The sequence below is a fragment of the Pavona decussata genome, unplaced genomic scaffold (genome assembly GCF_977016875.1).
Source record: "Pavona decussata unplaced genomic scaffold, jaPavDecu1.1 SCAFFOLD_32, whole genome shotgun sequence".
Classification (NCBI taxonomy): Eukaryota; Metazoa; Cnidaria; class Anthozoa; order Scleractinia; family Agariciidae; genus Pavona; species Pavona decussata.
The window spans coordinates 2,186,721-2,212,324 of NW_028145455.1; the positions used below are offsets into that span (position 1 = coordinate 2,186,721).

Genomic DNA, 25,604 nt, shown 5'->3' on the forward strand with positions numbered 1-25,604 from the left:
TAAAATATGGTATGACATTTCTGTCTGCGAACTTTCTCTTTGGTTTCCTGGCCGGAAAAACACGCAGATCTATTTTAGATGTTGTGATTTTGTCTCGTTTCTGTCTATTTTTATTCTAGGCCTGTGAAACCGGTTGTACTAAACATTTTAGACTCTATCTGACACTAGTTAACAAGCATTGATCGAAAAATCAAAAGGTAATATTAAACGGTCAGGCTTGATTGAGTAGACTTGAATGCGACGATAGCAATGTTAGCTTTCCCCCTTTTTTGTTACCGGAACAGACTGACGGACTCACCAACCTCGCAGCCAATGCTCCGAAAGTGAACTCAACTACTACCTGTATTTTTGTACGTTTTAGTTTATTTTAGGCCGAGATTGAGGAAGATAACCGGGACAGACCGATTTGGAGACGTTAAATGCAGAAGTAGTACTTTGGTCTTTCAGGAAGTTCGATCGGAAAATCCGCGTATGGTCGATCGCTGGTTCAGGATTGCGCTAAGATGCCGTGTGTTTTAATAAAGTGTTGTTGTTGTTGCATTATCGTTTCCCCTTAGAGAACTCCACATTGCGTTTTTCTCAATAGGAGGAGTATAAATTTATAGAAATGGCCATCTCCCAGATCTCCGGAACCTTAGCGATACCCACAAAAACCCCAGAAAAAACTGAGTTCTTCGATGGTCTAGCATTCCATCTCGGAGAAGTAACAATTCTCTTGGTCGCTTCAAGCTTCAGAAACCGGTACAGGCCGCACTGAGACTATAAAACTGTTCGAGTGTTTTGTTTAGTAGATAGAAATAATTGTCCTTGTAAGTAAAAATAGCGCGTCAGCGCCGGAACGAAGTTTGTGATCGATCAGTCACTCACGGCCCTTATATAATTACCACTGAACAAATTCAGGATCGGAAATGAACTCTTACCACATCAGACGGAGGTTATCGGGTTTTTCCTTTGCATTTCTGACAAAACACGTAAATTTTCTACCAAATTTATAATAGCAAACATCCAGTACACGTATTAACAAATATTTCATTTATCAGTAGCTCCCCCTCCACCCCACCCACTCATAGGAAAAGCTTTGGAACTAATACCACTACTGTCGCACCCCACCTTACGAATACACGCTTAATACGGACGCACACCAAATTATTACGGCAATTTTCTTGGTCTGGAGCCATATATTTCAGTCCCCTTAAATTAAAGTTGTGTTCTCACTGCGACAGGTCTGACTAGTTAAGTACACACGGACACATTGTTCCAACGGCGTCCAAAACAACGGGATTTGACTGTCTTTGTAAAATCGGTAAAATACCGATAGTCGATCCTGGAACCGCCAGTATTAAGCTGCCCGCTAACAGTTTGTGTGTGTGTTTAAAAAGCTGTAAAATAGGTCGCTTTACGTTTGGACACAGACGAAGAAAGACAAGTTGTTGAACTTCTTCCAGGGCTTTCAACGCTGAAGTAAACAAATTGTTGAGCAGAAAAGGAAGGCTAAAAATAGCAAACGTCGCTAAAATTGTCTGACACCTGAAAGATAACATCAAATTTTAAAACCACTGACGCCACGGCCAGGTTTCCCTCACCGTACACGGTTATTTCAATAAAGCTGAAAGAGTTCGAGGAATCCATTTGAACATGCCGGTTTAAATTCAGTTTTGTGGCTATGAATTATTGCTTGAAAAGGAGTGGCTAACAAAAACCCCTGATGGTTAAGGAAGATATTTTTACCCAAACAATGTCCAGGGACTCACAACAGCATTCCAGGTACAGTATTTCGACATCGAGACGTGAAAACAAAGCTTAAAATAGCACCCCAAACACAAAAAATTAAAAAGTGATTTCAAATATGAACGAAGCGTCTCGCATCTTCCGTGGTATTTACAGCAGAATGTAGAAATAACAGATGCGAGGATCAGAAAATTTTGCGACCGGATCAGTTGTGCAATTGATCTGCTGTCCAGCCCCGAAACTAAATATAGCAACTATTTTGATTGGCTTTCCGCTGATTTTCTGTGGCGACCGAAGCCACAGGAAATCTGACACACATATATCGGTATCGAGTGGCAATAAACCCAGTCATGAGAGAACCACAGCGCTAGCGAGCGTAGTGTGAGGATGGCTGTCTTATGGAAGTTGGTCGCAATTTTTATGGCACTCATAAACAGTATTGAGCAAAGGCAATGTTCAGCATTCCCTCAAAGCAGCGAAAGTTGTGGGCCTTGCCGGTGTTCGAGGGTCGGATCCCAGGTGAAAGCCGATTGTTTAAGCCGAAATCTAACGACCATTCCAGCCGAAATTCCTGACGATGTCACTGCCTTGTAAGTTGTAATAATTTCTTTAGTGGTATTGTATTGTCTCGATACATCAACTGCAACGCAATCTTGTTCGGTACGCAAGAGTATTTTTCAGAAGTTTGTACGTTTCAAAGGGTATCAAAACGTATGTCTCACTCGAAGATGTCAAGCACGGCTAAAAATAGCAAGACACCTTCCCTGGATCACGTACTCAAACTGATTTCTCCTCGAACATGTGGCTTGTCCTGCTCTGCAAAAGTGTCAAGTTTAGAGCCAATTGAAATCGTTTGCTTCCTATCACGTCCTCGCTGTTTCATTTTGTAATCCGTCCCACGCTCACCCAGTTTAGCTAGTGAAAATCTCGAGAAAAAGCTTTCGCCTGTCGCTCTATCTTCCGTAATCACATCGTTTGTGTCTATCACAGGGGATCTAATCACTCAGAAGTGTTTTCCTCGGTCTCTAAAGCTGCAGTTTCTAAAAATATAAAAGTCAAATGTTTAATGCTCCACAAATTGAGCTGAATACTCCGTGTTGTGTATAAATGCTGTTTTGCGCTGTTTATACCTGTAGTCTTCTTGACAATTGAGAGATGCTAAACCCTTGTGATTCTACAGCTTTATTCAAAAGGGTTAATTAAATTAAGTTTTCTCAGAATGAGATATACCTCGCTTACTCAATGGTGCATTCGACAAAAAAGCTTGTAGATTGCATCTGTTCATTTAGAGCTTAATGAAGACTGCTTTTCGTTACCAGCATTTTTACATTCGTTGTGTTGTAAGTTATGTTTACTTATCAAACTTGATGCTCGCCTTTTGGTCTACCCCTTGACACCAAAAGGAAACATGACGTTTGATCCATATATCAAACTCTGTACAAGCATGAATTTGTACAAAGTTCTCCAAGGCTTTCATTTTGTTGAAACTGAGCCAAAATCGATGCAACGTATCATTTGTGGTGGATATCTCGTGTAATACCTTTTCAACAGCTACAATTGTAGGTCTGTGGAGAAAGTTAGTAACTGAACGCTGTTGAAATATCAGAGATCGAAGAGCTAGATTTTGGAGCTTTGTGCCGTTAGGAGGCCTAAAATGTTTCGTAGTCATAGCAAGAGAATTGTTTCCAATGTTTGTGATGGTATGTGCGCGTTTCTCGTCAGATAACAACTTGGGGTAATTTACACTGCCCAGCTCTTCAAATTATTTGGTGTGCTATGTCATAAATTTACTCTTCGTCTACTTGAGATTGTCATATCGCGGAAAACTGTTGTTTATTCTGCTAATCCTTGCTGTATATCATCCATTTCAGGGATTTGAGTGACAACATGATAAGCAAGATTTCGGTGTTGGCGTTCGCTAACTTTACCAGACTCTCAGAACTGTAAGTACAAGCTTTCAATCACTTTTACAAGCTGCATTAGATCTCTGCAATTGTTATTGACACGAATATTGCAGTCAAATTACTTTATCATACCTGCTAAGCAAATAATTCTGGATCACATGTGTTTCGTGATAATGCGTTTGTACAAGAAAATAGCGCGATCTATGTAAACAAACATCCAATTAGATTTTTTATATTCCGTTGTTTATATTAGCGACCTCGAAACGCCATGGAGTATTTGTGCCATTTTTCAGCCATTCAAATCTTTTGTGTAATGCCGCAATTTTCCCGTATTTCCTTTCGTTTGCGTCAAAGATATGAATTTCAGGATATCTCCGGCTGTGTTTAGAACGAAACGAGATAGCTTCGGGGTCAAGGAACTGTGAAATTGCCAGAGTTTTAAAGGTTTAAAATAAATTACTAGAAGTTGACGAGCACACCATATGTAGCAATGAAAATCATGGCAGACGAACACAAAGCGTCCTTTTTCTCCACCTTTGCAGCTTTGCTCGTAAGGCCGTGACCTCAACAAAGGCAACTTGTTCAGCTGTTTAATTTTAGACCTCCATTGTTGTTTCTAGAGCTTAAAATTGTTTGCGTCTCGAAAAAAGTGTTTTTAATTGGACTTCTTTATTGAGGAAAAATAAACAGGCTTCGTCTCAGATAAAATGCCCGGCCGTCTCCCTAAATATAAACTAAAAGATCGCTATGTCGTGCCCTCGTTCGTTTATTTAACATTGATGTACTTAACCATTTTTCGGCCGGCCTTAAATGTTAATCTGTCGGACCCATATTAAACAAAGTTCAGCTTAAGGTTCTCAGTTCAACCGTGTCTAATACCTCATGCAACAACTGCATTTTTCAAGAGTTTTGTTCCTTTTTTTTCTTTCGTGTAAGTTTCATGTTATTGTCTGTGTAAGTACTTTTCAAAATAAATGCAGTACGAAGATTTAATGAGAAAAAAAGCTATGAACTTTAGCTTGTGACATTTGTCACAACTTTACTGTAAGCTTAGCCGTGGACATTTTACAGAGCTATGCTATGCTGTAGGCCCTCTGTGTCAATGTAAACGAAGAGCAATGATGAAAGAAAGCGCGATTAGTGAAATTAATGATCTCTTCTTTTTACTAGTGTGAAAATTTGCCCGGAAAACACCCTGCTTTGCTTGGTTGTAATAGAGCAGTGTGACGTTCAGGAGAATTTTTAATGGCACAAAATTGTTTTTATGCATTTTTACCACTATCTCATGTTTGCGAACAAACATTGTGGCTGACTTCCTTCCCTTTGTCAAACAAACGTCCCAAAGTGGAATAAGCTCTTTCTAAAGTGCAACCGTGGAATGGTGTTTTCTCACGTATTCAGGAAATTACTGTCGCCAAACATCACTTAGCTTTTTGGGTTCCCAGCCACATCTCGACCACTAGGAAACTGTTACGTTTAAGTGGGTGACGGTTGTACAATTGAAAGGTGGAAATGTAAGCTCTCCATTCCCGACAAAAGCCCACGAGTGGAGGTTGAAATAATCAGCACCACGGGCCGATAAGTTCTGCTCGGCAATAGCTTTGGCTGAATTGTCACACTCGAGGATTTCATTCAACTTAGAACCCACTTATACAGTACAGAAACACTAGCACTACTTAACAGCACTGAAATCTTTCTCCCGCAGTTCAAATGTATGTTTCAGATATTCATATTCATTCAATAGCAAACAGTCACGCTTTAGGATTTCACCCACACAAAACTCTAAAATAACATCACGTTAATCAAGGTTTGTCTTCAGGAAGAAGGGGGTAAACCGCACGGATATGCTTAAAAAAGCGAGAAGGCAATTTGTTGTTTTTCATGCGGTATGTTAAACTCCCACGACCCAAATTGTTAAATTTTGATATCGGACGCACTCGCTGAAAACTTTGTAAACTTTTTGTGGTTAGCAATCCGGAAACGCAAACTCCCATTTTTTTTGTCTCTGTTTTCATTGCAAATAAACTCAAATAAAGTCTGGCACCAGTCAGACATATGCTGCATCACGGAAGCGTTCCATTTTAGAAAGAAAAAGGTTCAATGTTCAGTAATAAGATGTAAGGAAACGCAATTAGTAGAGCTTTCATTTTTTTATTTCAGTAATATTTTACAAGAGTATTTTTCTCTTATTAAACCTTCAAAGTATTTTTAGCGTGATGTATTTAGAGTTCAACCCCAAGTGGCGCTACTTAGAACTTAACTAAACACCCTATTTTTGAAATCGGTTCAAGCAGGAACTTTTCTGTGAAGCAATTTTTTTTCAGTGAAAGTTAAGACCTTTCTTCCGATTGAAGTTGCTTGTCATGTTATAAATGTTTAAGAACGTCGCTAAGTGTTGACTTCTGTTTAATCGTTGCAGGATGTCACTTCCTTTATCGGCACCAAACCAAACGTATCTTATTTTTGCTAAACGCTTTAAGCTTTAATCTGGCGCTCAGTCTAATAGCGTGCAGTTTACACGAAAACAAGGTCTTCAAAACTTTCCGCACGCAACCTACAAAGATGGAGTCACGGATGCCAGAAGCTTCCTTCGATCGTCTTAATTGTGTAATGCTACAACTAAGCAAGTCGTTTCCTGTTAAAGAAGCCTTACAAGGCTTTAAAGCAATACAAAGAAGATTTAGCAAAACTCGAAAGTAGGGGGATAAAACGCTGTCCTTGATTATAATCAGCATAGTTTATGGCCTCTTGGACTGTCCCCTGACCCTGCTTTGTTCTTGGCGATGGCTTTTCAAAGCAAAACAAAAGTCAACGTGTGATTGAATTTTTAAAACGTCTACCCGTAACGCTAGCATTAAACAATGGAAGCGGCGATGTTTAGACTGCAAAAAAGGCCATACAAGTTAGGCACAATACGCAATGGTTCTATACCCGCTGGATTATCTCTTTCAACAGAGTTTATTGCGCGAATAAAAATAGATTTCTAGCAATGGATGAAAACGAAGGGAAAATACGCCCAAACGCAAGACTTATGGAATCTAGGAGGGGTTTTGGTCAGAAGAAGCTTGCAGAGATCAAATCCTTTTGTCGACAAACAACTTAAAACTCTTCTTAGATCGCAGACGGTTTCTTATCCCAGGCCGTAATCAGCTAAGTAGCAAGAAAATACCCCTCACACTTTTCATTTGTTTTCTTTCTTTCTTTCTTTCTTTTTTTGCTTTTTTGAGGGGTGTGGTTCGTTAAGAAACTTCTCGAACGGACAAGTCTAATTGTTTTTCAGTCTGTTCTGATACAAATCTCTACTATCTGAGGAAGCTAAACCACTTGATGGCAAAACGTCGATATAACTTCAAAATCGAACTGCATTATGATAACATGCACTTTATTAGTCCGGAACTTATCCGATCGCGAGGTGATATGCTGTTGTTTTGCCTGGACGCGCAAAACGCAAATTTCTCGGCAAAGAAGAACTCCTGTAAAAAAGATTGCTCTTTTTTTCTTTTATGTGCGTACAAAACTGAATGTGCATTTTGACATTTTTTTGTCTCTGGTTGGTTTATTCGTTATTTTTAGCTTTCATGTGACTTAAGGGACGTGGAAAAATACTGGCATTCAATTGAATTTTTTTTTGTGTTTTTGTTTACGTTCCTGTACAAACAATTTCCTTTTAGCCATTTAGAAGCCTGTTTTCCTTTACGTTCCTTTACAAACAATTATTTTCTTTTTATCCTGTTGAAAACCCGAAACTACCTCTCCGTTTTCGAACCTCCAAAGTGTCAAAAAAAAAAACAACAACTTTTTAACGGCGCTGTAAACACGTTCTAACACTCGAATTAAAATCTAAGTTCTTCGTTGTGTACTGGCTTGTCTGTTGTCCAAAACAGTTCCAAATTTTTGACTAGGGTCACGCCTTAATTGCTTCAGATATTCGAATTGCATCGTTAAGAAAAACTAGCGTTTTGTGTTTGGTGTTTTTGTCAACTAAAATTTTAGTAACATGGGAACATTGATTCCTTTTGTTTTCGAAGGGAAGAAAATGAGATTGAAATAAGGGAAGCTAGGATATTCGGAAAACCCGACAACAGCTCGTAAATTCGGAGGTAGGGATCTTTCACCCCAAATTTTCAGCGACTTAAATTCCAACAAATCAAACTGTATTAGCGTACACAAAAAATCGCCGAAATGATATTGGAAAGCAGAAAACCACTTTCTTAATATTCTCTTTGGCTTCTCCCGATTACACTACAAGTGCCTGTACAGCTGTACATTAAAAACGTTAGCTTTTGAGTAGTAAATATTCAGTTACATTCTCATACGCAACATAATGTGCTCGTTTCAATGAGGATTTTCTGTGTTTCTAAACTTACATTCAAAATCCTATGTCTTAAAGTTCCTATGAGCGGGATAAAGAGCTTTTATGTCAAGTACAATGCTTTGATTTGAAACGTTTCTAAATATTGTTGAAATCTTTTTATCTTAATTCTATGTAAAGTACAATGCTCTGATTTAAAACCTTTTTAATTCTTCAGCAGTTACTGAGCAATAAAAAGCTTCGTTGAGTACTATAGTGCAATTTATAACGTTTCTAAATATGTTCAAATACTTTTTCATCTTTCGGATAACAATTAAAGAGACGTATTTTGTAAGTTATTTTTGAATCTATCCCGGCATCAATAAATGTTCATATTTATCGTTAGTCTTTGCGATGCAAATCGTTTCAGTCGAGAAAATAGAAGGAAAGTTTATGTAAACCATGAAAATCCTGTAAAGCACAATATCCTTATTTATAAGGTGTCTAGATATTTTTAGAATCTTTATGTGAATGATTTTTTGTTCAATCTTTCTTTGAGATACCAGCAAATTAAACAGCCACTTGAGTTGTTAGCAGAGTATCATTGGGTTGGGTGGAGCTCTTCTTAACTGGAGAATTCTCTCTGTGAGATAACACGATTGAATATTATATTAAGAGCTTACATCTCGAGAACAATGTTCTGATTTGTAACGCTTCTATAAATATTCTCAAAATATTTTTCGCTATTTCGTTCCGTCAGATAACATCAACAGGGTATAGGGAAAGCGTTAATGAGCTTAATATAAAATACAATTCTCTAATCTTGAACTTTTGTCAAGACGTGCAATTTCGTTTTTCGTTGATTCTAACTTTCACAACAGCTGAAAGACGTAAATAGCTTTTGAGTTGCAATGGAATAAACGTGATGGAATATTTTAAGCCTGGTGAATAAATGAGAATGATGTATTATTCAGTAAGTGACACAGGCATACTCGGAAAAAAATCCGAGTGCTTCTATATATGCCTGTGTCACTTACTGAATAATACATCATTCTCAGCTCCGATTTATAACATTACTTATTACTGAATAATGCCTAATTTTTTCGTTAATTCTTCTGCCAGAAATAACAATGATTGAAAGCAAAAAGAAACTTTGATTTTAATTTAAGTACTAGTTATCGCTGCCGATTTTTAGTGTATCGACAACAACCTCTCACTGGAAGTGAACTTTTTTGAAACCGCCTAATAAGACTCTGTAGAAATCAAGCGAGAAACTTTCAAGTTTCTAAAGCAAGACAAATTTCTCGTCTTGGAGTGCAGCGCACGGAAAACTCGTTCTAGAATTTCTTGGCCAACGCAGAACTCCCTTAAGTTTCTACGGGCATCGCAAAACAAAACAAAAACATTTTGCTCGACGTGGCAAACTTTTCATTTTGCAACAAATGCTACAAAAGATGAGGTGTGAAAAAAAAAAAAAAAGAAAAACATCGAAATCGTGTCATTTTTCATCCGACGGAAAAGAAGTCTGTTTTTCTTGCTGAAAAACTAGAAAAGTTTAATTTCTTTAGAATATATTCCTGCACTCAGTTATACATCTGGGATTAAATAAAGTGATAAGTACTAGTCATTGGTGTTATTAATCCACATAGATATTAAACTTACATATGTGAGAGATACTGACGCATAAGGATGCCACTGTATATTGGACTATGTCACGTTTGATTCCTTGTTATTGTGTATACTGAATTCTAACCCAAGTGTACAACATCCTGCCATTTTCTTGGCACATCTGACCTCATAACTCATAAGCCACGTCCTTATATTTTTCGTATGCTGACTGACTGTGAACGTATTCCGATCATTCCACGAAGTCGATCATTTTTTTCTAGTAACTTCACTGATCGAAACAAAAACGATAGTTATTCACATTTGTTTTTCTCGTAATTTAACGATGGCCGCCAATAAAGGCAATCAGTAAACAAAGGTCTTTTTCATTGTTTTAGCCGGAACTTTATGGTTCTTGCGATACTAGTTAGCTCGATTTCCCACCGCAGTCCAAAGCCCTAGCTAGATGTATTTGGTAGTTGCCATTTCCGGTTATCTCGTTCTCTTGTGGTCTTCGTCAGGCCGTTCTTGATATCATCTGTTATCGGTAATCTCTTGCTATTAAATTTTCCAGAGGTTGTGCAAACTTTAGTCTGAATTTCAACCTTCTTGGCTTCTTCTCGGTCGCTCATTCCCGGAAGAGGCCGGCGAGAGCGCTGAAATTCAGGCCATGGAAATTTCCTCCAAAAAGGAGCTCAGCATTTCAGGCTGATTGCAAAAAAAATTCGACGCATTTTCAACATCTGACACATCTGCTGCAGATGAGGACCCCCGAGGATAAAGGCAGCAATTCAGCGTAACTGACTGATGGACTGCTTCCGTTCCAAGATCTATTATCTAGCAGGTGTTGAGTGAAGAATGTGTTGAAGTCTGTGTTACAGCAAACAAAACAAGCCTATTTAAAACCTGCAAATTAGATCTGGGACGTTCGTAGTCATGCAAGCACTCTTTTTTTTTTGTAGGGCGGGGTAGTTAACCCAACTTTCTTTTTTTAGCTGCGGAAAAACGAACCACCGCCGGCGTGCCGGCACAGGAAAGCATTGTTCCTTACACGCCTGAATGGTCGCAAATGGAGTCAAAATTAGTTACAATTACCTTGTAGAGGTCTGTGCAGCATGTCATACAGCACCACAAGAAAGTGCTGCTCCGTAGCTTTCGTTTGAGTAACCTCAATGTCGAAATTCGTCTACAGAGCGAAAAATGGAAGGGCTTCAAACAAAAATAATGTTAAGATTTAGGTGGTACATTGGCTGTGTTGTATGACTTTGTTGTTTCTTTCTTTTTTCATCTTCTACGACAATAAGCTAGGCATTAAATTCGGATTTAACGATGTGCCCATTACAACACCTTATATGCCTTTTCCAGCTTAATCAGAGATCAACTCGTGATGTTTCTGAATATCTCTTGGTTCTGCCCTGAGTGACATCTTGTAGGGCCTTGATGTGGGTCTTGTATAATAGCAAAGTGTTAAGCCGATTACGAAAGAGGCAATTCGGGATCTGTTGTTGCCCTGATTAAACTTGCCTCTTTTTTTTATTTCTAGGGTCTTAAAGTTTAAAGTCTAATAAAACAATTGAGCCTGTTATTAAACCCAGTTGGTAGGGTTGTTTGGAAGAGACGGCTAACTTTTGCCTGTCCTTTCTCAAACGATAGTTTATATTGAGAAAGAAATTCATCAATTTCAGTTTCAAGTTTTGCCGTCATTACTCATTGTACTGATAGCGTAATATTTGTGGCCATTTGTCAATGAATATGGTTGAAATGGTTGAGGAGTAACAGAATTACTATATAAAGAGCATTAGAAGGGAGTGGTTTCCGTTCAGTGTGGGTAGCGCTCTATTTCGCTCCTATTGGTGCATGGTGCAATGGTTCTATTCCCGGACCCGGCGTCACATAAGTTGGTTGAGTATGTGAAAGGTTCGTTTCCTCGTTCCGTCTGTTTTTCTCTGGTTCTTTAGTCATTCTCGCACCATGGAAATCAACATTTTTGGATTCCAATTTGAGGTCTTACAAAAAACCAACAAACAAAACAAAAACAAAAACAGAGGTATTGTGTAAAAAAACATAATTTTTTTAAAATTTTGTAATTATACAACACAACTTTGCGATTCCGAATACGCCTGATTTCACTGGAGTATACTGCTCCGGTTTTCTCTAACAAGATTCGCCCACCATTATCACAAAATCAAAACAAACAAACAATGGTATATATTCTTCGGTGGGTATATTTACATTTGAGTAGACCAGAGGTTTTCTCCACGATTGTCTGAACGAATGAACGTATTTCGTTGAGATTCATTTTCTTCCATTCTGTTTTCGCCATTCATTCCCAAAACGTGACAGGTCCCACAAGAATATGCTCTCCTCCATTTTTGTGGATAACACTTCCATATGTCAAAACGACTCGACCTTCGTAATTCCTGCGAGTGAATTTTTCCGACCCAAGTCATGTGAATATCATTTTATTTCCTTATTTCAGATCTACAAAAAGGTTTCAATGACTTTAAATTTTAAAAACGACCTACAAATCTTCACAAGTTGCAATTGAAAATCACTAACCCTAACTAACGAATTATGGGCATTGCTTTCGACATTAGCTCAAAAAGCTGTATGTAGAAAAAAGAAAAAGTTCCTCTGAGTGGTTCTACACTGGGAAATTTCACAGTCATTGCAGGCAGTGTTGTCCAATGTCTGCTAAGATTGGCTTCGCTTTGCAACGATTGCGGCAAAGCTGTAACAAGTTTTCTGTGCCGTGTTTAGTGTAGCTTGCTTCATGCAAATTGTAGTTGTTTGCTATTCCACGATGCACTATTCTTGAAGTTCAGTGCAAGAAACATTGCCAACAAAACACAATTCTCTGAGACCTGGTGCTTCGCAGGAATTTATGGATATTTACAATACCAAGTTTTCAAGTGCGCAGAAAGTAGGTGCCTTTTCTCACCTCACAATACGAGATTTTAACGCTGACAGGTGTTGATAATTACTGGGTCATAAGTTAAAGAGTTGTCTTGATGTAATGCTTAATTCCCCTAAGCAGAATAAATAAATTGTATTGTGACTTGTAAGGAGAATCTATGTTTTGGCTTAAGTAGTTATAGGGTAAAATGGCAAAGTCATTAGTTCATGTTATTTTTCTCGAAGCATCCATCGATCTAAATTTAGCAATAATGTCGGTTGTGGAATGTTTACTAAGTGTCATGAGTCAAAGGTCAAATTGGTTTCTATTCTGCGTTTTAATTGTATTTTACCCGTGCTGATAAACATATGAATACAGACGACCCAAGGTCTTAACAACTGTTACGGTAACCACAAATACTTTGCTTTCATGATGATAGGGTTCTTTCATGATTTTCCGCGGTGTTCACATCGCACGTGCCGTCAAGCGGTTTTCAGTTGTGTTCGTTCAAAGCTTTGCTGAGGCCACTCTGCCTTAGCCAATGAGCCTCGGGGGGTTGCTTCACAAAATATAGAAATAATTAAAAGGTTACTCATTGCAGAATTGTTCTAGTGAATTGATTTTGCAGGGAAGGATAACACATTTGGTTTGGTAAACATGCTTAAAACGTCAACCGCACTAACCTCTGAATCAGGTTGATAAGAACGAACGGCGGGAGTCAGATATCTCTTTCAGATACAATCAGGAATATATTTCACGTGACGCCTAGCTTATTAACCGCTGAGCCTTGACAAACGTTGTGAGAACATCTGAAAACCAAATGGTGCTTGAGAGACAAACACCCCATCCCAAAATGCTTTGCAAAATTGATACAGCTATACCCTTGGGACGTTCCAGCTTCTTTATTGAAACGGTCGAAATAGTATCTTCGTGCACCCCTGTACTTTCTGTGAGTGATACGACGTCCTCTTACGTGTCCCAGGACAAGGCCTAAGTAGTCGACTTGGTGCAATTCTAAGAAAACCAACTCTTTTCTTTGAAGTGACTTTTCTAATACATAACGGGAATTTTAATATGAAAGTGTTGTCCCAAAGTTTACGAGTTGTCTCTGCCTTCTACTGCCAAAGATACTTTATACACGCGTATCTGAAATTTTTTTACAAAAGAAATGTGAACCTTTTTTAAACATGTTTTTATTGACAGAATTATGTCTACCCGAATGTTTGAAATGGTGACCAATGAAATATTGAGCGCTATTCATGAAACGATACGAATCACGGGTTTTATGGCTCTGAGAAGGTTCAGAATTGTGAAAAAGAGAGAAGAAGGGAAAAAGAGAGAGAAGAGGGAGAAAAGAGCACGCAACCTTTTGTTTTTATATTGCAACTTTATACGACAAAAAACCATTTGCACTGTACTCTCCAAGTCTCTCCCTGACTTGTAAGCAGGCCCGAGTTCTGAAAAATCTAGGTTCATGCATGTTAGCTTGTTAAAATACAACGTTAAAATAGCCCTTTGTAATTAAAGTCTCCAGCACAGGAAAGTTTACTAATTAAATTGGATTTTTTTTCCTTTTTTTATTGAACTTTTGGCTTTTCAAAATGTGTCTAGCATGGAACAGCAGTCCTGCCCAAATAAATTAACCTTAGTAAAGATATTTGAATGTTATAATCATGAAATGCGCAGTGTCCGCCTTAGTATCATTGAACAATATTGATAGTGAAACATTTTTATGCCAAGAATATGCAGGTTTTATTTTCTAAAGAGTTTTAATTAGTCAGTGATAAACAAAAATCCTTGCGTGCCTTTTTGCCCTCTCTCTCTCTCTCTTTTTTTTGTAGCTGCCCCTCACTGTGGTATTTCCGACGAAACGGGAGATTGCAACATATTTGTTTTATCAACTGTGTTGGAATCCACTATTCACCAAAAACTCAAATACTAACAAGCGTTATGTATTTGTATTTTTATTTAACCTTATTTATACAGCTTAGTCTAAGTAGATCCTTGTGCACAAATATAGACTGGAAAATTTTTGGCACAAAAATACGCATTTTAAAACAAGCACAGCTGTTTCTCTTTAAGGGTCACTTTGGTTCTCAAAGGATCCCGGCCACGTGCCGCAAACTCCACTTTACTGCTCATGCGCATATCTCACGTGCCTTTGCAAATAACTCACGTTACTTGCAATCCTCCTTTATTTTAAAATCCATTTTTGTAATGGATGGGTTGCGGGGACCGTAAGCCCCCAACAGTTCTCAAAAGAAGACTGTGCCTGCCAGCAGCGTAGCTTTTTGCGAAGGTCCAAAGAACCTAAGCGCCTACTGAGTATTCGGCGTCGAATCTTCTCGAAAGAGATTGTATCCGAATGTTTTTAAAAAACCTAGCTGTTGTTTAGTTAATCAAACACAGCTTGATTTGTTGATGCCATAAAAAAATATTTATGGGAATGTTAAAACCTTGATCTATTCAGACTATTCATGGCTAGCCTTATCATGTGATCATAAAGCATTTGTTTGTTATCATTCGATGTCCTCGTGAAATTCTTTTCTATTTTTGACGGCTCCTTTAGCGAGTTAAATAACTTGAGTTAAGCCCTGCATTCTTCCACCGTCGGTTATCTCAAACTGAAGGCTGATTAAAAAGATCAAATGTTCTGTAAACATGGCTTGTGATGGAAACTCTGGAAGGGCGATTAGATTGAACTATTCGAGGCTGCTAAAGAAACGTTTCTTTTGTACTGTGCTACGACAAGGTCACTGACCTTGTATCTGTGGTACGTACACAAATGCTTTAGGCATCAACTGGAAAGATCTTATTTTTGGACAATCATTGATTCTGAAGAAACTGTTTAAACGTTTCGGTCATATGGAAACATGATGACATATTCCACAGTTGAACTTTGTATGCTTTAGATGCACTATGACGAATAACTGAAAGTGTATTAAACCGATAAAAGCTGAAACATTCCGTAGGAAAAAATGTACTTGGAGGCAGGAAACTATCGAATAGACCAACTCTCTATTATACACTAAAACAAACTGATACGACAAAGAAAGAAAATGGACTAATTTAATCGGCCAATGCGAATCAAATCCCACTTGAGGTACTACAAATGATATTGAATAGGAAACAAGCATTTCTATTGAATACTTGTAATCAGAGGATACTGGATAATTTACTAAGGAGCTTACCCTCAGTATAAACCCTGGGGGTCTTGTTATCGGTGGGATGCAAAGAACTCTACGAGGTGGTCGGGGGGGTAATTCGTATCCGATTAAAGCTAGAAATTAATGATGAAAGTGGTAATCACTGTGGAAAATCAACATTATCATCAAACCCCTTTGCGTACAATGGCTGATTGAGCGGAAGCGCAACATTAGATCTCCACTTCTCACGGTCTTTCTCAAGCTTTGTATCTTGTCCCTAGTTAAGTCTAAGCAGCTTGAGCTCTGCCTCAAGTGCCCTCCTTAGATAGACCCTGCTTTCTTTCACCCTCGCGGATCCAAAGAAGATCCATTCGGGCTGTCACGGTCATCAGACTCTCCTCGCCGCGAAACACACAGCTAATCCCACAGGGTGATCTCTGATACAAACGGGTTCCCTTAATCAGTCTCTTCATAGAATGTAGGTGATATAGTCCGTATTTTTAATAATGCTTCAAGCTCATTGATATTTAGAGATTCGAGAAATTGTCTCCTTTCATCTCATCTCTATATTTACCCTCGGAGTTTTGTAGAGTAGCTTATGCAGCATCCCCTGCGAACGTTTACATAGCCTGTGAAGCTGGCGGTATTGTCCGCAAGCGAATATATAAAGTTTTAGCGGAGGAACCGCTAGTAGCTCTCCGCTTCGCTGCTTGTTGGCCAAACTGTTGCCTTCGCCCGACATCCCGCCAACTACGCAGACTAATGTTTATACGTATCAAAACGTGGCGAGGTTAGAAAAGTGCACTGACATGTGTAATCACCCTTGGCCACACTTGGTGTAACCCGCGCGCCGCGGACGGACTATAACCCCCTGTAATAATTATTACCGAGGGTTATAGTCCGTCTGCTGTGGCGCAGGCTGCACTTGATGTCGAAGTACCCTTTTCTAAGCTCTGGCTTTTTTATTTACACCATCACTGTCGGAGGGTGAAAGGGTTTATGGTCCATTCCGAAAGGTTAATCAAAGCCTTCTGGCCCGTAACCTTTCTCTTCCGGCTTTTTTGTTCGTTAATCGGCCTTTAGATGACCACTTTGGTTCCCAGGGAGCACACGAAGGACACGCTTTGATTGCTATTAGTGACCTATTGCCACTTTTTGAGAGTAACTGTACTTTAGACAGGCGGTTTCTGCATGCCCCACTTCTGATATAATCTAGGAGAGTATTGCACGTAGACCATTATGGCGCAATAGAAAATGAGTAGAAAATGAGATACGTGTAATCAATTTGCGTCAACGTCATTAGCGTCGTCATCATTTGTAGCCGTAGCAGGAATCTGAAGAAATGAGCTGCATGTTCAGTCCTCGATCAACAGCTACTAGCACCTATTTAGAGCACTGTAGAATCGTTTTCACAATTCACATTTTCACAAATTCACCCAGAAATAACGCAAATGTGATTTTCTCGTCTGAGGACATGGACCGAGGCGGGGCTGCATGAGGTTTTTCTCTTTTTTCTTAGCGTTTCGATTATTTTGAGCTCGAGATTTTCATCGCGTGATAGTCGATGTGGGCACAGCTCGAATCACTGACATGTTCAAAAGACGCCAAGAGCTTACCTCGCCCTGCGACCGCCGATCTACACGACGGCGTTGCCCGCCCCCTAAATTCTTGCAATCAGCTGCTATCTTCTGACTGTTACAATATGGACCACAAGATTTTTTTTATTTATTTGCCAAACACAGTACCTTACAAAAGACAAATTACAGTTACAATTAAGCCAGAATCTTATACAACTGGTTCAGATTTCAAATTACAAATACACGGAAGATGCTTTACATTATTGTAGACGCTTACAGATAAGACTGAGGTAAAGAGATGTTCAAAGACGATGCCCATATAACAGCACATTTTCACTGCAATAATTTTTTTTCTGGAATTCCAAAAGGTTAGGTTCCTTTTCAAAACTTTAGCAAGTGTAGATGTATCGTTTAAAATGTAGACTGCGTTTTATGTGGACTATAAGATCAAGAAATAACCCCTCCTAATACAGTAAACAAACTATTCCCGGCCTTTCATTAAGAGCGAAATCCGTTAGCTCAAGCGAACAATGAAACTCCTGGGAATCTCTTCAGCTCACTTGAAGTGCATCCGGTCGACCAGAAAAGTAAAAAAATTACTCTCAAATTTAGGAACGCTATAATTTAATAGGCGTTCCTTCTTGTTACCCGTTTCATTTTCTTTGTTTTTCTCTTGTAAAAAGGAAACGTTAAAGACAGTCATCTTGACATTGTCGACATAACGGTCTTGTTAAGTGCTTAAAACCGTTTTTTGTGTGTGTGTGGAATAGGAATTAGAAATTTCCCGTTGTAACATCATTGCTTATTCAACCCCTGAGGTCATGAGAATTAAGGAAATGATCACCTAAGGTGAATTTTCTTGATATTTTAATCACTTTTCCCCAGTACTTTTATAAGAAAAGTATGAGGACAAAATAGGAGAATTTGTTTTTTGATATTAGGGGTTAAAGGTTAACTAAGCATGAGCTTAGACTTCTGCGTACACAGATTTTTTAAAAAACCTTCCTTGTAATCCGAGTTTCGTGTTATGACCAGTTATCGCCATCTGCCAAACACTGTTCTCTAAAACTCAACGCACTATTTTTATATAACTTATTATATGATGTAGGAGTCGTCAATTACTTCTTAAAAATACAAAAATAATAAAGGCTTGCCAATATTTCCCGACATATTCTTGATTTTGTGATTAATCTTGAACTGAGGCGATTTGTGACGTCATCAGTTTTTGAACAAAATGTTGAATATCTCTGGAACGAGAGAACATATTCAAAAAAAAGAAAAAGCCATTCTTGTCCTCTTTGCAAGGCCTTTCATACAGGCCCAAATCATTTTTCACTTCATATGCACTTTAAAGAAAGCAAGCAAGGAAACCACACGGACTTGCCTTCCGGGAAATGGTTTCGGAAAGGCCGGTTTTTTTCTGTATTAGGAATTTATCATTTCGTGCTGATAGATAAAAGGATAAAACAATGACGTTGTTCGAGGCTCTGAAAATGTCAAGTTCTATAGAACGATGTTATTCTGGGAGACAATCTAATTTAATTTAATACTCGTTAAAATAGATTATATAGCTACCGGAAGGGAGTTTGTAATAGGATAAAATGTATTATCCGGAGTAGAGACGAAGAGGAAAATAATTATCTTAAAACAAACGCCAGCGATTAAGAATTTTGACAACCATATTTCAAGGCCAGAATGTTTTGCTTTAGAAACCTCTTGCGAGGGTCATATCTTCAAACAAAATCTGTCACTCATTGATAACTTAAAATATTGACTTAGTAACCGAAAAGTGAGTGCCAAATCAAGCTAAAGGCGTGTCAGTTTCTATAACGATTTCTGCTTCCGTTACTTCATCTTCCGTTTTGATACTTCTACAAATAAAGTTGAATCGTGTATTAACTTTTTAGCTTGTGGATGTAATCCTAAAATGTGGCCATCGAAACGAAATCTATGGAGCATTTCCTGTCTTGCTATTTATTACGCTGTATGTAAAGTGTCTTTTGGAAGGAAATCCTTGAGTGTGACCATCCATTTGAAAGATACTGCGTGATAGTTCCCGGTGGTATTAGTTACAGCACAGTTCAATGTGGTGCCAACTGTTGAATCTGGAAGAAATCTCAACGTTTTAGACTGAGTTTAAAAGAAACCTTTCGGTTGTACTGTTAATGTCAATATTCTACAAAGCGAAAATTTTGTCAGGTTCCCAACTTCCTCGCCCTTTTGAGGGTGAAAAGGTTAATACGAAAATTAAGAAACATGGCCAAGAGTCCATCTTAGTTTCGGTATTTGTGGCATTTTTAAGACCACACATCTGCAAGCCTCAGCGATCGTCATAAGCCTACTTCATTAAGTACTCAAACTGGGGGTTAGTTTGCCACACTGACATGCAATTCACCCTGTACTCGACCACTCTTGGGAAAAAGAGGAGATGTCTAAGTGGAAACTTAATCAATGCTGTAGATAAACCTGACACCTAAACACAGAGAGAACGTGCAATAAATTCATTATTTCAACCCCACTGAAACAACTGCAGAAAAACTAAAAAGACTTAAATGTCTGAATCTATTGGAATGCAAATGCTGTCTCGATACTTGAAAGGTGAATATAAACCAGACCAATAGAACAACCGACAAGGCTTTGCTCCAGGCGGTAGCCGTAAGTACAACAGGTTAGCATAATCCTTATTTCCTTTCGCCTGTTTGATCTTAACGAGCCGGCCATCAACACCTTTTCCTCCCGCTATATACTATTTTCAGTTCGTTGTAATTCCGTTAGCTTAATCTTTATTTTTTATGTTTCGTCATATTCATTACCGAGACTGCCCGAAGGTATGCAGGTGAAAACAAGTGTCATCGCTATAGTACCGGTGTTAGTAATCCGTTGGACCTCTTATACAAAGTGCCATTCAGCATACAAGACGATGCATAAGCCATTCGATTCTGACCAGATTAAATTTCCCTGGCTGGTGTATTCAGGCCTAAATGTTTCTTATAGAAATGCGTGATTATCTAGCCATTTTTAAACCCCGTCTAAAATGTCAACTTCTAGTCTTTTATCAGTCTTTCAAACCCTTGCCCCGCTCGGCTTGGTTGTACTTGCCTGTAGGGAAATACAATCCGCCAGCATAGCTCTTAAGGGCTGTTAACGTATAATACGCAATTTTGTTGTAATAACAACGGTTTTGGCGGCGATTTTAACAACGACTTCCAATCTCCCCTGTACACTGCTAGATAAAATATTTTTAGCTGCGATTTTACGGTGGTTTAACATTTTTAAATGTTAAAATATACAATTTAATGGAAGAAACCAGTTTATTCAATATCAGCAAGAAACGTGCCAATGTTTCTTGGGTGGGGTGGGGTGTAGAGGAGCGTGCCATCGCATGTACTCTACTCCTATATCGCATAAAAACCGCGTAAACATGGATCACCGCAAGTTATTCAATTATCCCGCCATTTCTTGGTGAGCCAATCATTTCGTTGCTAAGGTAGAATTTGTAGTACAGTAATAGCCCGCGTATAAGAACCTGGGTTTTAAGAACCTGTTGGGCTAAAATTTTCATTTTAAGCCCCCTCCACATAAGAACCTATTTAGGCTAAAATTTTAAGTTAGGTTCTTATCAGTGGGGTTGCTTTGAAAGTGTATAGGTAGAAACTTCTGAATCGAAGATCATCATCTATTTAAAAGTAACTTGACATAACTTTTTTTTTCTTTCAAGCTTAAGTACCATGTTGTATGTCTATTGTGTTTGCCATTATACTGTATTATGAGATGATATTTATAATATACATACATACATACATACTTTATTTATTCCAGAAGCAGACTATATATACAAATAAAACTAAGAAGAAAAGTACTTCTAGAAAAGGAAGTTTGGAGGTTAGCCCTATGCGAAGACTCCCTCAAATAAAAGAAAAACAAAAATAAGTATATATAAATCGAGATCTTTAGAGTCAAATATTTAAATACATTTTGAGCTTAGATTTAAAATGCTGAAAGCTATCAGCCTCCACTATATCACGAAGTAGTTCATTCCATAGTTTGACAGTTCCAACGAAAAAAGAATGTTTATAACAATTGAGTCGTGCTATATATTCAGATTCGTGCTATATATTCAGATGGAATTCATATGAAAATATAATAAGAACCTATTTTAAGAACCTTGGTAGCCTAAATTTGCTTTAAGTACCATTTATATAAGAATCTATTTAGGCTAAATTGAAAAATTCAGGTTCTTATACGTGGGCTATTACTGTATTTTGATTTTTTTTTTTTTCGTATCAGGTTTAAAAATTTATCAAGCCTTCCTTGAAGCAATTTTCATAGAAAACTTCAGCTTTAATTATCAACTCTGTTGATAAACCAAACATTAACTTTAGTAGTACCCCAAGGACACGATCATCTCCTTATATGAGGGCCACTTCTTTCGACCTTTGCAGACCTCACTGGCCGCTTTCTTTCGACTTTTGCAGTCATTTTCTCATCAAACGTCTCGTCAATCCAACTACCTTGTTAATACGACCAAATTTTGTAGTCCTGGCGGTTTCACAGCGGTCTAAAAATACACCATTCTAAAGTGCAATATTTAAGAGACCAAGAGGCACGATGGCTTTGTTTTTCAATACATACATAGGACTGTTGAAGCTTGTCTTTTTACTCCTAGTAACCTCTCTCTCTTTTTTTTCAGGTCTTTGGATGATAATAAGCTTGAAAGTCTTCCTCGCGATGTCTTCAAACGTTTGAAAATGCTCGAGAAATTGTAAGCATTCTTATGACTTGAAAATCAGTTCGATTTTTTCATATGTCTCTTCTCTACTGCTGAGGGTAACCCTGCGATCGACTAGCATCCCATCCAGGAGGAGAGTGGCAATACTCCTAGTTCCTTCAAGGTTTAGAAATCTGTTTAAGTTCCGGCCATGTGAGCCACATTTTTTCATATGTCTCTTCTCTACTGCTGAGGGTAACCCTGCGATCGACTAGCATCCCATCCAGGAGGAGAGTAGCAATTCTCCTAGTTCCTTCAAGCTTTAGAAACCTGTTTAAGTTCCGGCCATGTGAGCCACTTGCGGAGCAACTTTCCGCGATCATAGTTTTAATAAATATTTCACAAAAAGATAAAGTATTGTTATTGTTTTTGCTTTGTAGGTCTCTGAAGTGGAACAATTTCAAAAAGTGTCCAGAGTTTGTAGTTAACTCCTTGAAAGATTTGTAAGTACTTATGTTCAGGAATTTTCCTCTTGTTGAAATTTGTTTCACTTCAAACTGGTATATATCAGGTAATGTTTAAAACACGAGTAGCAGTGTTTTATCGGGATTTAAAAGCGCCGAGTGGTTTTTAGACCCGATAAAACACGTGCTGTGAGTTTTCTGAACGGCTTCAGAAACATTCCTGGAAAAGCGTGTGTCAAGAGAGTTCATAACAATGATGCTTTTATGTACGTTGGAAATTAGCATACGAGAAAAACATTAAACACCGCATACTAATAAGGAGGAGGTTTATCGGGTTTTAAAACCACTGCACGTGATGTTTTATCGACCATTTGATAGGTCAGTGGGCTTATGAATTATTAATGAGTTTTTGAATGATTATTCAGTTTCTTTAATAGTTTACGGCCAATAGAATTTAAATGTATGGTTTAAAAGTTTATGTTGATATTTGCGCAATATAAATTAACTAGTAATTAATAATATTTTTAACTTTCTTTTCAGGCGTCTGGCGGGAAATGAAATAAACGTTATTGACGGTAACGTGTTCAAGAGCGCTCCAAGGATTCAACACCTGTGAGTAAAATACGTTTATTAAAAAAAAAAAAATGCTCAGTGTTTTAAAGTACTCAGGCTCCCGACGGAGGGTGGGGAAGGGGGTTCTTTGCAAACTTGTTCTCAGGGCCGTTCCCTTGCAAATTGGAAAAGAACGAAGTTGTGTGACGTTCCTTTTGGAGCCCTGCAGCCCGGATCCTAAAGCCATTCTCTATTTGGAGTCGGGCCAAAAACACTGATTCCAGCAAAATGAAGCCATAGAACCCTTCATTTTTCTTCCAAGAGCCTTGGAGCCCTGAGTAACGCGCGATTATTATTCAACGCATTGTAACACTGTCGAAATATGGTCATGCCACGCTCAATATTTTTCGTCTGTAAACAACAGCTATTCTGCGATATACTTAATTTAAGACCATTTCCAGCTTTTCTCCAATAAAACTCACTTTTTTCTATCAATATGTTGAATAAATAAACACAAGTATAAATAAACCGCGTTGATGAATGCCTTGTTCAATGTCATCTCAAACAGTACTCCCCAGGACTACACTGACTCACTCGAATGATCATAATTTAGCTTCTTATTACATGACTCCTAGGTTGAAACAATTTACAGTTTTATTTTCATTATAACTGTTTTAGTTGGCTTGACCACAACAACCTCACAGACGTTCCGACGGATGCCTTAGAGAATCTTAAACAACTAAAGTACTTGTAAGTGTTTATCAGTTCTGTTCAACATTTTATCGTTATCTTTGTTACGGTTAAAAGTATCTTTGTCTCAAACTCGTTCCCGGAATCACCGCTATTTTGAATTCGCGAGGAACCTGGGAACGAGGTTGCCTTGTCCAAACGGCTAGCATGCATTTTCATATTGCAGACTTAATCAAGATCTTTTACTTGTAGTCAAAAGTCAATGGCATGTTTGCTTTATTTGCTTGCAAAACTTCAAAGGGGCTTTGAGTTACCTTTCTCTTTACTCTAAGTAGTCCAAAATATATTTGTGTCCACGGAAACGTTAACAAAAGAAGAAGAAAAAGAAGAAGAAGTTCTTTACTAGTGTATAGAAACTAGTATTATTCATCTTTGGAAGCAGAATACCAGGATGGAATGATTTGCAACATGAAAAAGTTGAATGTTTTCACGTCCTCCCTATTTGAACTGAAAAAAGCGTTCAAAGCTGATTGAGGTTTTTTCTTCCCTCGAGCAATTACTAATTTTCGCGGTCTTCTAAAAAAAATATCACCTTTACGCAGAGATAAAATAGTTTCTGCAGTTTTAATGCAATTCCCATGACAATACCACTTTAGCTCTGTACTCTGGTCCATATCCGAGCAACTTTTGTTGTCGTACAACCTTATATTGCCACTTACAGTAGCTACAGATTGCTTTATATACGATCCTTTACAGGTGTTGACTTATTCAAGTTTACCATTTGTTGTTTTCTTTCTCGTGTTAGGAATCTTGACCAAAACAAGATTGAAGTCATCAAGAACCGTGCTTTCCAGGCTCTAAAAGAGTTGTCATGGCTGTATGTTTAAATCGTTCTTTTCATTTCATTTTCTTAACCCGAAAAATCGAACGCCGAAAAAAAAACAGATCACAAGTTTCATTTTGTAACACTCTAATAAATAATTCAACAGTACCATAAGAACGAAGCCATGTTGTAAGACATAATTTTATTTACGATTTTTGTTAGCCTTGCATGACACAGAATACAGAACAGAACTTACAATACTAACAATACATGCAATGTTCACAATACTTACAATATCTTAAATCAACTTTACAGAAGACATAGTTAACCTTACCACAGGAAAGTACTGCTCAATAGCTTCATAGTTCATGTGGAGTTTTCATCCGCAGACTCAGAAATCAGAATCAACTATTACAGCATAATAAACAGCACCATGGGAAAGTACTGCTCAGTAGCTTTCATTGGACATTTGATCCATAGACTCAAAGTTACAATCAACTTAAGCAAAAACAGAGAGTATGTGGTTAGAGTCGCGGACTCGAAATCCGGAGGTTCCATGCTTTAAAAATCATGGTCCACAGTCGTAAGTATTAGAATCAGCTTACATAGCATAAGAAACTGACCACAAGAAAGCAACAGTAGCTTTTATCTGAACGTTCATACTTTGCGATTTATTACCTAGGGTAAATAATTTTAGAATAAATCTTACTGTACCAATTTCAGTCAGAGCTAGCTTGTCTGGCTCGGGACTAATCTATGGCGTACTATTTTGCTTTTACAGAAGCCTGTTCCAGAATTTTATAACGAAAGTTGAAAATGATGGTTTCCAAGGCCTAGTGTCTTTAGAATCATTGTAAGTACTAAGTTACGATTCCACCGCTTCTCCTTTGAACTCAGTTTACCGCAGCGTCACGACTGTAATCCGGGAAACCCAATGGTTCATTTAACCTCGTTCCCAGGCTCCCTCCTCTTCATGTCCCAGGGACATAAAGAGGAGGGACCATGGGAACGATTTTGTGACTCATTTCGGTGAATATCTGGTCTGAAGGCCTTATCGCCTCAGACATTCGGATTGAATTGTGAGAAATAAGCGTTTTCTTTATTTTTTGTCACCGATAACCTTAGTGGCATGCGAACATTAGTTCCATTTGTCTTCTAAGGAACGAAAAATGCGAAACAAGGAGAAGTAAGATTTTCGGAAAGCCAATAAGAGCTGGTAA

The 25,604-nt window shown here is 38.2% G+C and overlaps 2 protein-coding genes across 2 annotated transcripts in view; both read left to right on the plus strand.

Annotated features, from left to right (window-relative positions):
* LOC146484600 (potassium voltage-gated channel subfamily A member 3-like) overlaps window positions 1–25,604 on the plus strand; it is a 125,876-nt gene that overhangs the window by 97,048 nt on the left and 3,224 nt on the right. The gene's annotated exons all lie outside the window — the stretch shown is intronic.
* Window positions 2,035–25,604, plus strand: part of LOC146484605 (follicle-stimulating hormone receptor-like) — a 36,069-nt gene continuing 12,499 nt past the window's right edge. The window contains exons 1-8 of the mRNA XM_085104657.1: window positions 2,035–2,318; window positions 3,600–3,671; window positions 21,838–21,909; window positions 22,296–22,358; window positions 22,860–22,931; window positions 23,550–23,621; window positions 24,367–24,438; window positions 25,166–25,237. Coding sequence (XP_084960783.1) covers window positions 2,116–2,318; window positions 3,600–3,671; window positions 21,838–21,909; window positions 22,296–22,358; window positions 22,860–22,931; window positions 23,550–23,621; window positions 24,367–24,438; window positions 25,166–25,237 — 698 coding nt within the window. The 5' untranslated portion in view covers window positions 2,035–2,115. The remainder of the gene's footprint in view (window positions 2,319–3,599; window positions 3,672–21,837; window positions 21,910–22,295; window positions 22,359–22,859; window positions 22,932–23,549; window positions 23,622–24,366; window positions 24,439–25,165; window positions 25,238–25,604) is intronic.